The sequence below is a fragment of the Herpailurus yagouaroundi genome, unplaced genomic scaffold, assembly GCF_014898765.1.
Source record: "Herpailurus yagouaroundi ecotype Mexico unplaced genomic scaffold, PumYag 206, whole genome shotgun sequence".
NCBI classification, from domain to species: Eukaryota; Metazoa; Chordata; class Mammalia; order Carnivora; family Felidae; genus Herpailurus; species Herpailurus yagouaroundi.
The window spans coordinates 3,918,714-3,931,890 of NW_024412437.1; the positions used below are offsets into that span (position 1 = coordinate 3,918,714).

Here is a 13,177-nt window from a genome sequence, read left to right on the forward strand (position 1 = left end):
TTCCCTGATGATGAGCAATGTTGAGCATCTTTTTATTTGTCTGTTTGCTATCTGGGTGTTTATCTTTGGAAAAGTGTCTGTTCATGTCTGCTGCCCATGTCTTCACTGACTTATGGCAAGTTCTTTATAGATTTTTGATACTTACTAACCCTTTATCTGATATGTCATTTGCAAATATCTTCTCCCATTCCGTTGGTTGCCTTTTAGTTTTGTTGATTGTTTCCGTTGCTGTGCAGAAGCTTTTTATCTTGATGAGGTCCCAGTAGTTCATTTTTGCTTGTATTTCCCTCGCCTTCGGAGACATGTCAAGTCAGAAGTTGCTGAGGCCAAGGTCAGAGAAGTTGCTGCCTGGTTTCTCCTGTAGCATTTTGATGGTTTCCTGTCTCACATTTAGGCCTTTCATCCGTTTTGAATTTATTTTTGTGTATGGTGTAAGAAAGTGGTCCAGGTTCATTCTTGTGCATGTTGCTGTCCAGTTCTCCCAGCACCATTTGCTAAAGAGACTTGTCTTTTTCTTCCGTTGGATACTCTTTCCTGCTTTGTCGAAGATTAGTTGGCCATATATTTGTGGGTCCATTTCTGAGTTCTCTATTCTACTCCATTGGTCTGTGTGTCTGTTTTTGTGCCAATATCATATTGTCTTAATAATTACACCTTTGCTAAAGTCCCAGATTGTGATGCCTCCAGGTTTGGTTTTCTTTTTCAACATTACTCTGGCTATTCGGGGTGTTTTGTGGTTTCATACAAATTTTAGGATTGTTTGCTCTAGCTCTGTGAAGAATGCTGGTGTTGTTTTGATAGGTTTTGCCTTGAGTGTGTAGATTGCTTTGGGTAGTATCAACATTTTAACAATTTCTTCCAATCCATGAGTGTGGAATGTTTTTCCATTTCTTTGTGTCTTCTTCAATTTCTTTCATAGACTTTCTATGGTTTTCATTGTACAGATCTTTTACCTCTTTGGTTAGGTTTATTCTTAGGTATTTTATGGTTCTTGGTGCAGTTGTAAATGGGATCGACTCCTTGATCTCTCTTTCTGTTGCTTCATTATTGGTGTATAGAAATGCAACTGATTTCTGTACATTGATTTTATATCCTGCTACTTTACTGAATTTACTGAATGTATCTGTTCTAGCAGTTTTTTGATGGAGTCCTTCAGGTTTTCCATGTAAAATATCATGTCATCTGTGAAAAGTGAAAGTTTGACTTCTAATGAAGGACTTTTTGAATGAAGGCATAATGCAAAGTACCCTACAAGAAAAGAGTACCATATTAAGATGACTAACAACCATTGATACCTTTCTGAAAATTGGTTTGTTTCTTCCCACTAGAGTTTCAAGCCCAAGATTTTGATAGGAATTGCACAGAGAAAGAGGACCGACATATTGGGCTTTTTACCGAGGAAGACTGACCTGAGAGAGAGGCTGTCGAAAAGCAGAGGCAAACCAAGTACTCAGTGGAGGGTGGAGGGCATGACCAGCCATAATGGAGCAGTTAGAAAGAGCCAGAGATTAAAACAACAGCAACCACCAAACAAAACAACTTCGCTCACTTCCGAATTATGATTTTCCTCTCATCTGTTACTCTACATCTGTTCAGGCTATGCCACAGATGTTTGAAAATTGTATTTCTATATAGTAATGATAGCTATAAAAATAAGACTTGGATTAAAATAACTGTAACTCGGTCTTTTTGTATGGAAATGTACAGTCACTACCGTCCTGAGAATAAAATTATTCAAAACATGTTTTAGGGACAGCTTGCATGAGAAATTAGCTGTATATTTCCAGCCATGCTAAACCAGAACTTTTTAGATTTTTTTTTTTTTTTGAGGAGCTCAGGAATTCACGCAGTTGTGACTGAGTTTCAAATGCATAGTCAAAACCGTGAAGGTTGAGAGATTAATTATATTTCTTCGATTACTCTCATTATTCCCCAAAGTATCAGTTCTGTTGTATTTAGCTGTCCGCACGCTCTAGAGGTGTTACTATGTTATCAGCTGACCTCACTTTAAGTTCAGCATTAGTGACTTCAAATGGGCCCTGATGCTTCCTGGAGCCCTGAGACTCACGCTGCGTTCCTCGGTCCCTTCCCACTTTCCTAGACGACTGCCCATACCCTTCCCTCACACCTTGAATCTCCCAGTAGTCTTTTCTGACATCACATTCTTGGCTGTGGGTCTTCCTTCCTACTTCCTGGGTGAGGCGGAAGCAAACGGAACTGGCCCCACTGCTGCTGGGGGTGGTGATTTACCTGTAACTCCTAGCGAGGGCCCTCTCCTCTCCCCGATCCCGTCCCCTCTCCTTTCTCAAGGACACGTCTCCTCTGAATCTCTGGCAGGACCTAGTTTTCCCTTTCTCCCGCCAGATCTTTCCCATCAGCCTGCACACATGCTGGTAGTTCTCTCCTGGTGCAAAAAAACCAAACCACATAAGGCAGACCTTTCCTTACCCACTTCCCCTGCAGCCTCCAGCCCATTCCTCTCCTTCCCCTGGTGACAGAAGTCTGAAAAAATTGTCTGTCTCTGCTCCACTTCCTCTCCTTCTCGTGAGCTTCCTCGAGTCGCACGCTCATCCCCGCCACCACAGCGCGCGGGCTTGCGTTCAGATCGCCAGTCCCCCACATGCTTCAGCCACATGCTTATTTTTCAGTCCTCCCCTCACGTGACGCCTCTGTAGCACCGGACACGTCCTTGAAGCACTTTCCTCACTTGGCTTCAGGACCCCTGTTATCCTCGTTTCGTATCTCTCTGGCCATTCCTTCGGTTTGCTCTCCTGCTTATCTCCAGCCTCCTGACACTGGCAGGCTCCGGGCTCAGTATACCTAGACTTCTCCTTTTCATATCCACTCAGTGCCTTGAGATCTCATCCAGGAGCATAGGTCCGTATGCCGCTCCCGTACTGGTGGTGGATGTATACTTCTAACCTAGACCTTCCCTCTGAACTCCTGACTTCAGTATCCAAATATTCACTTCAACACCAGATGGCCGATAAGCATCCCCATGCTTAATGTGTGCGAAACCGGTCTCTTCATCTTCCCCCCGAAACCTGTTCCACCCATAATTTTTCTGACGTGAGGTAACGACAGCCCCGCTCTTGTAGTCGCTTGGGAGAAAAATCTCGAAGCCATTCTTGGTTCATCTCCTTTTTATCGTACGGCATATCCAGTTGGCTCTACTTCCAACTCTTTCAAAGAATCTGACCACTTCTCACCACATCCTCTGTTACCGGCCCGGATTATTTGCGACAGCCTCTCAACTGGCTTCTCTGCTGGCTTCTTGCCCCAAACAGGAGCCGGGCTGAGTTCAGTCATGTCACTCCCGTAACTGAAACCTCTTCAGTGACTCTCCATTTCACTCACAGTAAAAGCCACATCCCGTACCATTGCCTACAACACCAAGAAGATTCTGGCTTCTCCTTCTCTCTCAAACCTTATCCCAGGGAGACGTTGCTCACCAACCCAACCGCACTGGCCGCCTCACCGCGCCCACAACCGCAACGTGCCGCACATCCCTCTGCCTCCAGGCCGTGGTAACCGGCCCTCCCTCTGCCTGAGCTCTTTCGATGCTCCTTTATCTCCTACAGGGCTGTGCTCCTCCGTCGTATCCCTCCCGTGAGGCTTTCCCTAACTCCCACATTTTGTAAATTTTTTGCATTATGTTTATTTATTTTGAGAGAGAGAGCGCGCATGAGCAGGGGTGGCGTAGAGAGCAAGGTGGGGTTAGAGGATCCGAAGCAGGCTCCAGGCTTTGCAGCACAGAGCCCAGTGCGGGGCTCAGTTGAACTCATGAACCGTGAGATCATGACCTGAGCTGAAACCAAGAGTCGGATGCTCAACCAGCGGAGCCACCCAGGTGCCCCCTGCCTCGCACACTGTTAGACTGTAAACTACTCCCACCTTCCATCACCTCTCATCTCTTCCCTGTTTCATTGTCTCCATGGCTCTTTTACCACCTAAAATATCGTCACTCCTGTAAGCTGTTTCGTTGACTCGCTAGCATAGCATTTCCGTAAAGGTCGGGAGGGATGTTTGTCTGCTTTCTTCACTGCTGTAGCCCCAGTGGCCTGGAATGGATGAATGCATTCGATGGCAAAGGAACTGACACGAGTCTGCGGGCTTCTGACACAGGCTGTCTTGCACAAACCAGCATCTCTGATTCCAGCTTCTTTAGGGAAAATAACCTAATCTTCACGACGCTGTGATTTTTATATTTTCTAGTAAGTATCTGTAGGGCACCTGCCACACCACCTGCCACGTGGGAAGAGCTCTTTGTTAAATGAGCAAAAAATACTTTATCAAGCATTTTGTGATTAAAAACACCACCAGTGGAATGTGAGCCAAGACAGATAAGCCTCACGAGGTTCAGAGCGGCCTTAATTCTCTAATGGAGAGTGTAATTTATTAATTACAGAGGTAGAATAGAGTTTGGTGGCTCTGAGAGAAAAAAGAGTAATAGTCGCAGGCCCTCTCTTCTGAAAAAAAAAAAAAAAACCCACCACTACCCACTGTACTGAGTGGGACTATAGATGCAGAGAGATTTATGGAATAAACTCTGAAGAATTGCTTTTGACCTTAAGTCCATAAAACACACGGCTGTCGTCTTAACGCGGGTCCTGTAACAAAATGCCATACACTGGGAGGCTTATCCAGGACAGAAATTCATCCCTGATAGTTCTGGAAGCTGGAAGCCTGCGATCCAGGTGCCTGCCAGCGTATCGGGTTCTGGTGAGAGCCTCCTCCTTCCGGGTCGCAGACCCCATCTTGTTACATCCTCACGGGGCAGGAGAAAGCGAGCTCTCTGGCTTCTTATTAGGGCACTAATCCCATCCACGAGGGGATTCCACCAAAGGCCTCACCTCCAAATACCATCACATTGGGATTAGGGTTTCAGCATATGTGTTTATTCCGTGTCTGCCTCTGCCCCCGCTCCTGGTTTGCTCTCTGGGGAGATGGCATGAGAGAGAGGACACAGGCGCGGCTGGGGGCAACGAGAAATTGGGTTTGTGCAAGAGTCCATATCCGGAACCCATAGGCAGCCCTCTGCAAACATCAGTAGCCAGATCTCTGCCGCCAGGAAGGACACTGGAGGATGCAGGTCTGGGCAAAATGGTTCAAGACGAAGGTCCAGTCAGAGACAGGCATGGGAGAGCCCAGGCCCTCCCGACACACCCTGACGTGGAGTCCATGCATCCCTGGCCTGTTTTAGAGGCTTCACTTTATTACTGTTTATTTTTAATGTTTATTTTTGAGAGCGAGAAAGAGCATGAGTGGGGGAGGGGCAGAGAGAGAGAGAGGGAGACACACAATCTGAAGCAGGCGTCAGCACAGAGCCCAACCGGGGGGATCGAACTCACGAACCTCTAGATCATGACCTGAGCCAAAGTCGGACGCTCAACCGAGTCACACAGGCGCCCCTAGAGGCCTCACTTTAAATAAGAAAGATCACCTGATTGTTGAAGAAAGTTTCTAAAGGGAGAAACAGAGACAGAACTGGTTGGCAAAGCAAATAAAGGAACTCGGAAAAAAACACAGACACTCTAGAGAGCGGAAAAATGTGTTGTGTATGTACAGACATAGAAATATGAATGACGTGTATGTGAATCTGCTAACCTAGGCACAGAGAGGTATGCTCTGTGCTCTACTACGTGGGTTTAAAGTGGCTCCGTCACTTCCTGGCTGTGTGATGCTGGGCAAGCTGCTTAACCTCTCTGTACCTCCATTACCTCATCTGGAAAAGGGCACTGACGTTGCTACTCAGAGAACAAAAACAATCCTCTTGGAAATTGTGAGTAGTATGGCAGATTTTTTTGTTGTTGTTGTTCAATAGAAACTTAAAGCGAAAAGTTGAAAGCTCTCCGTGAAAGATCAAAAAGACAAAGAAATGGAAAATAGAAATAACGAGAAGGAAGAGACGATAAACCTGAGCAGTCAGAGCTGTGGAGACAGACGAGAGAGAGGGGGACCTGGGTACAGAGAGCGGAAATTGTGAGAGCCATGACCCAAGCTCTTCTAGAAGCAAAGGACACAGCTACTTTGCACTTGCACGATGAGAGGCAGGCCTGGCACAGATGTGTGGCCGAGCCGTTGCCCAGCGCCCAGGATGCAGGGAGGCTTCCGGAGGGCAGGAAAGCGGGTCGCCTGCAGAGGATGGGGACTGGGTGGCAAAAGAGATAGTTGGGTTCTGAGGAAAAGGGACTTATTCTGGGAAGGCGACCCTGCTTCCGGGACGTGGACATTGTTTGACTTAGATACATTTGTCACTTTGAAAAAGTCGTTCTGGTGTGTGAGGCAGAGTGGGGGCTCCCGTCTTTTGCTCGGTGAGTCCCAGAATCTCCTATCTGCCTCTGTCCAGGAGCATCTCATTCTTTCATCTTCCAACAATGAGAAAGAGGATTAAATTTACCTCTTCCTGTTTCTCCTCCTCCTCTCCCCTCCCTTGTTTCCCTTCCCTTCTCCCTTTGATTCTTCCCCCTTTCCATACTTTACCCTCTGAGCCTTCACACCCTTGCTAGGTCTATTTCTGTCTCTTCTTCTCCCTTTCTCTTTCTCTCCACAGAAGTCTGTGTTTGTCTAATAATTGGCAGGAGAGATTTTTTTTCTTTTTTTTTTTTTTTTTGCTTTTGCTTTTTGCTTTTTAAGTGATGAATAGTTGGCGTTAGATCAAAGACAAGCCCTGTGGTTTTCTGGCTGCCCCAGAAGGGCGGTGCAGCTGGCAGCCATCCCAGCTGCCTGGTGATAGGCATGTGGAAGAGATACCAAACTCACAGGTCACTCTGTGTGTGTTTGTGTGTGTGTGTGTGTGTGTGTGTGTGTGTTCGTGTACGTGTGTCTTTCAGGCCAACAGCAGGCTGAAGCAGATCGAGAAGGAATACACCCAGAAGCTCGCCAAATCTTCACAGGTAAGAACGTTGCAAGCAAAAAAACCCAAAAAAACAAAAAAACAAACGAACAAAACTGAAACAAACAAAAAAGAAACCTACACGTAAAAGCATCTGTACCTTAGAGTTAAGCTTCATCCCCTTCAGTGTTTTTACAGGTTAGTATCCTATTGTTGATGGGAATATGGATCAATAATAACACATGCTCTTCGTATTTGGGTCTTATTAAAAGATTCTTGAAGTTAGGCGCATAAAACCATTTGAACTAACACATCCACACACACACGCAGTCAGATGTTGTAAAACCAGCCTGTGCACTTGAACAAGCCCAGGCTGCAGCATATTTCACAAGGGCGGGAAATACACACCTACATTTGTGATGTAAGCACTTTGATACCCTCTGTACCTTTTTTGCAATATTCCATTTAGTTGCGCCTCAAGCCTGCTTACCAACAAAATTCAAGATGATGAATGCTCTGGGTTAAATTAGCTGCCCGACGGCTGACTCCTTTGGGGGAAAAGAATTAGAAATCCCTACATTCCTATCTTGTTTCATGTCGTTGCTATTGCACTTTTAGGAGAAGGCCAGTAATTGAATGCTTGTCTCAACTCGACCTATGATGCTTAAAATCATTTTTCTGCATCGGTTGTTACAATAATATCCTATAGTATCATTTAGGGAGTCCCAAGCATTCCTTAGTTTTATGAGTAATCCTAGAATAAAAAACACTGATTTTCACTGCATAGATGGATACGGTAAGCCATTCACTTTTGTGGGCATCGTATCTAATGATTTTTAAAATCAGACTTTCATAGCATTTTGGCATCCACACAGTGATGTGTGGCCGTGAACTGAAATTTATGTACCATTTTATAAGTTACCACACCATGGTAGTAATAGCAACACAAGGACCAAAACACGGTAATAAAATCAAGAATTTTACGGGGCACTAACCATGTTGACTCAGTGTTCGTTCACGGTGACTCAGTGTTCGTTCACTGTAACTCTGGGGTTAGGAACCATTATTGGCTCCATTTTCCAAGTTGAGGAGACTGAGACCCAGAGAGGTGAGGTCACAGGAGTTAGCGAGTGACCAAGCCAGGACCCCGCCTGCATCTGACTTGGGAACAGAAGCTCGCAGCCTGACGTCATCAGCCTGGCCCAGTCCCTCCCATTTTTAAATATGGCAGAACTCTGGTGATACCTATCATGAAATTTCTTAGATTATACAATTATTTCTAAAAGGTGCATATGTCATATAATATACATCCCATTCGGAAAGCGGAATGTCTTTGTCTAAGTGAAGATTTGTATGTGTTTATTTAAAAGATGATGATTATGTCTTGATTGCCATTATCCCAGCCCTTTCTTGAAGAAGGAACTTGAGGAAATATCCTTTTTTAACCACTGAGAAAGATTCTTTTTTTTCTGTCAATGTTTATTTTTGAGAGGGAAAGTGTGGGAGCAGGGGAGGGGCAGAGAGAGAGGGAGACTGAGGATCTGAAGTGGGGTGTGTGCTGACAGCAGAGAACCCCACGCGGGGCTTGAACTCACAAACTGAGATCATCACATGAGCTGATGTCCATGCTTAACCGACTGAGCCACCCAGGCGCCCCTCTGAAAGAGAGTCGTACAGTCAGAAGAAATACTATGACTGCAAAAGTTCAAGTTTGGACTAAGACATGAAAAATCCTGCTAATCACGTCCTGCTAATTTTGCTTTATGTCAAATGCGGGAGGCAGACCGAAAGTGAGATGTAAGATAGCTCCTAAAAATGCTTAAATAATGGGAGTATAAACAGGAGTATTTATCTAAAGGAATGTATGAAGAAGCCTGATTAGTTCATATTAAAACAAATTAAACGTAAGTTAGCGTGGAAGAAAGCCTAAGCTCTGGAGTCTATCAGACCCGAATTTGAATACCAGCCCTGCTACTTAGAGGACCTTGAGCGAGTTACCTGCACTCTCTGGAATTCAGTTTCCTCACTTGTAAAATGAGGGAGTAGTACTTACCTCATAGGATAGTTTTAAGTATTAAGTAATATAATGCAAGTACACAGTGCTTAGTACACAGCAAAGCACTGAATAACTGTTAGCTCGTATGGCAGCAGTATTAAGGTCGGAATAGAGAAAAGAAAGGAGGAAGCAAAGAATAAAAAGGATAGGGAAGGCACAAGACACTCACTATTTTTAATTTACTTTCGGTGTTCAAGAATTGGTAAAATCTCCCTGCAAAATTGGGAGAGGGAGCGAGTTGCTAAATATTTTCCCAAGTAAAGATATAAAGAAGCAGGAGGAGGAGGGGGAGGGGGAGGAGGAGGAGGAGGAGCATAAAAACCCAACTAGTAAAGCTATCCTGTCCTGTAGCCATTATTTCATACATCAGAGAACAGAGCAACACCAAAAAAGAAAAGAAATCTTTGTGAGAGTGTAATAACATAATAAAGACAGCCCATCCTCCTCAAAAAAGGTAGGATGACAACCTTACATTGATAACATTTTGTTGGCCCACCTCTAAATATACGTAAATGTTTATATGTCTATAAATATATGTGTATATTTGTATCTGTGTACTGGCATTTGAGAAACATCGGTCTATAATCCAGTCAATTTAAGGAAACAGACTATTTGAAAATCAACATTGCAAACAGAACCACAGATTGACTTTTTCTGTTTTCCAGTGAGAGTTTGCTGGCATCTCTAACTCATATCTAAGATGAGGAGAATTCCAGAAGCAAAGTTTGCTTAACCGTTCATCAGGTTTTAAAAAACTCCATCTCTGGGAAAAAAAAATTTTTTTTTAAGTGATATGATGAATGCATTTGTAATGAATGCATTGGTACCCAGGAGACCATCAGGTCACATTTGGAAAGTATTTTAAATATTTTCCTCCCGTACAGGACGTTACTTAATCTTTAAGATTTTATTGAGTTTTTAGGATCTAATGGACCACGAACGCTAAACCCTTGGCATACCCAGGAGTGTGCCCCTTCTGGGATTCTCAGTGTTCACCATGATGGCAATGTTTGCATCATCTCTGGGTACACTCACAAATGGAATTTCCATCAGAATCACATATCTGTTCTTTTTGTCTTACTATTACATATTAACCTTGCCTTTTCAATGTTAGCACAGTTGTCCCCACTCAACTGACTCACCTGGTGGCCATTTTTCAGAGAGAGAGAGAGAGAGATCGCCATTTTGCAAGAATGGAGGTAGTTTGGGACAAGTCTAGAGCTGGAATACCAGTGGAACTTGCCCATTGCCAAGGGCCTGGCTCCCCCTAGGGCCCTCGCTCACTTGCACGGACCCAATGCAGATTAGGCCTCGGCATATTCCACGGGTCCCACGTGCCCCCAGCCTTCACGTGGTTCTCCAGAAAAGCAACCAGAATGCAAAAGGTGCCGGGGTGCCATTCTTTTATGAGGATCTTCAGTGTTCACCAAATCTTCCCAAGTAGGCCCCGTCTGTTGTATTTTAAAGAAGACTTTTGTAAAAATCTCAAAGTATACTACAATCTGAAAAACATCAGAGTGAGTTAAAGATGAAATGTTAACCTCTATTCAGAATCTTATTATTTTTTTTTTAAATTTTTTTTTTCAACGTTTATTTATTTTTGGGACAGAGAGAGACAGAGCATGAACGGGGGAGGGTCAGAGAGAGAGGGAGACACAGAATCGGAAACAGGCTCCAGGCTCTGAGCCATCAGCCCAGAGCCCGACGCGGGGCTCGAACTCACGGACCGCGAGATCGTGACCTGGCTGAAGTCGGATGCTTAACCGACTGCACCACCCAGGCGCCCCCAGAATCTTATTTTTAAGACCACTGGCCTTTTTGCCAAGAGTTAACTGCTTAGCAATAATTAACTATTATAGCTTTCATGAGTTAGGTTGCTTGTGGCCTCAGCCTGAAATAGATCTCATTTTGCTTCCCAAAATATTAATTTTTAATATCGCATGGAAGTGTTCAAATCCACATCTTTCTCTGAAGCTAATACAGGGTAAACATTCAGTTGAGTGGCAACATTGTGTTTTATGGTGTTTAATTATGATACAGTCAAAACTGGTGGGGTTTATGATTGCATAGATTAGTTCTGATTTTTCTCAGCAACTTTTTACGTTCTTGTCCTATGAAAGGCTAGATTATCTCGATATAATTTACCAGGTAATTATTACTTTTTATTTACTATGATTATAGTTCTACTCCTTAAATATTAAGTGCTGGTTATGTGCCCTGAGCTAAGGTGAACATAGTCTATTGTCTTTTACTGTATATCTACAACCAAGTGAGTTTTGTTCTTTACCTAAAGCATATTAATCTAGTTAGTATTATTTCTCAATCTTAAATCTCCATTCCAGTTTTAAAAAATGTCCACATTTTAACCACCTCTCCATATCTGTCTCATCTATTAGTCTGTCAACTGATTTATCTACTCATCTGCCTAACGTGTTTCACCTGAAGTGTTTTCACATTCTCCCTAGATCATCTTCGTAAGTTTTTAAAATAACTTTCCCAAGATAATCTCATTACTTCCCCCCAAGGAGTCTCATTATTCCCCCAAAGAATGCAGGGTTTCCTTTTCCACACAAAAGCAAGCACACTCTTCTCAGAACATCCTGGACTTTGCTGATAGTTCCTTCCAAAGCCTGCACTTCTTTTTGATGTACTCTTGTCATTAAGCTTCTGAAAACGAGAGACCCTGGTCTCATGCCTTTGTGGTCACTTGAAGAATTCTCAAATATTTTTATCTTTAGTCTCGATCAACTAAAAGCTAATCTAATCTTACTGTTTTTTAAAGAAAAAAAAATTACTTTGCACTTTAGAAACATATTACATGATCACGGTAGCGGATGTACGAATCTATCATGTGACACAACTGCATAGCACCAAACACACACTCTTGCACGCACATAGCACGCACACACACACGTACGCACACATACACCAAACACACACAGCGAACACGTGACAGAGTTGGGCTTACCACTGCTACAGAGTTGTAGTTTACTCAACTTGAAACGCTCCAATAGTCATTGAAATAGTGAGTTATTTTTACTATTTGGCTCCATGCTCGTATAAAATATCAATCTTAGGTTTCATGTTGGGCCAAGGAAATTTGGCTCTTTCTTATCTCTGGCTCCTCTCGCTCTGTGACTGCGAGTGAGTTGATTATTCTGTGCCTCAGTTTTTGACATTCACTATAAGAATTTAACCTTCCCTGTTTGATGGAAGTGCTAGGAGAATTAATTGAACTGATGCCAGAATGGGAACAACATTTAATCAAAATTCAGAAAACAGATGAAAAACATCTTTATTCTCAGTAAATGAATTCCCGCACTCATAGCAAAAGGTTCAATTTGTATTTAAAAATGTTACTGTACTGCTGTTACGTATTTTACCATGTATCTCCCAGTGGTCTTTTCATTTGATTATTGACAAATTCTAAATGTTAAACTTTGTTACAGTGAGCTTGCTCACTTCTAAAAGCATAAGATACTCCCTATTTTACTGTAAATATGCTATTATTTATGTCCATAGTAACAAGTGATATTTCTATAGGACTTGGCTTCTGGGAGACTCCAGACAGTTTCTGTGTATTGCCTTATAATGCTGTACTCGAGTTTTGTTGTCAAATATTAGGTGGAAAAACTGAATCTCAAGCAAGGTGATTAACTTGTCCAGTGTGTCTCACCAACCAGCCCTGCGCCCATAGAACCAACAGTCTTCTATTCTAACCTGGGACTAAAGTATTTTTTTTGTTTGGTTTGGTTTGCTTTTAATTAGAAGAAGAAACAACTATTTCCTGCCTTTAAAAAGTCATCGCTATTGAATTTGGAAGGAAATGGATACATCCAAACCCAAGGAAGAGTGATATTCTCTGTCAGCTCATTGAAAAAGGTCCCTCATCAGATGATTACTTGAGAGAACTTGGAGGGGACCCATTCATGGAGAGAACCAGTTATCCAATGTGGAGAATAAACTTTCTGAATAAACTTTCATGGATATCTATCAGTTAGGGAAAAGGCAACTCATTTGGAACTAGGTCATAATAAGATTCTCTTCCCTACCAAAATCTTGCTTAAGAGAAAAACAAAGGCTACTTAGAACAACCAATTAGTATGGCAGTCGATTTGTGTGGCTCAAGTCCCGCCTGACTTTTTGGTTGGATGTCATCTTCAGCAGTGTGACATTTTGACCTCTTTCTGTGCCCCTCTTTCTCCACTTATAAAAGATGGGTGATAACAATGTTTGTAAATGACATAGGAATTTAAGGCACTTAGCACAATGCACAAACCTTAGTG

At 43.1% G+C, this 13,177-nt stretch overlaps 1 protein-coding gene across 10 annotated transcripts in view; it reads left to right on the forward strand.

Annotated features, from left to right (window-relative positions):
- CEP112 (centrosomal protein 112) overlaps positions 1–13,177 on the forward strand; it is a 473,818-nt gene that overhangs the window by 315,391 nt on the left and 145,250 nt on the right. For all 10 annotated transcript variants that reach the window (XR_005783756.1, XM_040452171.1, XM_040452174.1 and 7 more), the window contains one exon: positions 6,834–6,896. Coding sequence is in view for 9 of the 10 variants with exons in the window: in XM_040452171.1 (XP_040308105.1) it covers positions 6,834–6,896 (63 nt within the window). In the remaining variant the exon portion in view is untranslated. The remainder of the gene's footprint in view (positions 1–6,833; positions 6,897–13,177) is intronic.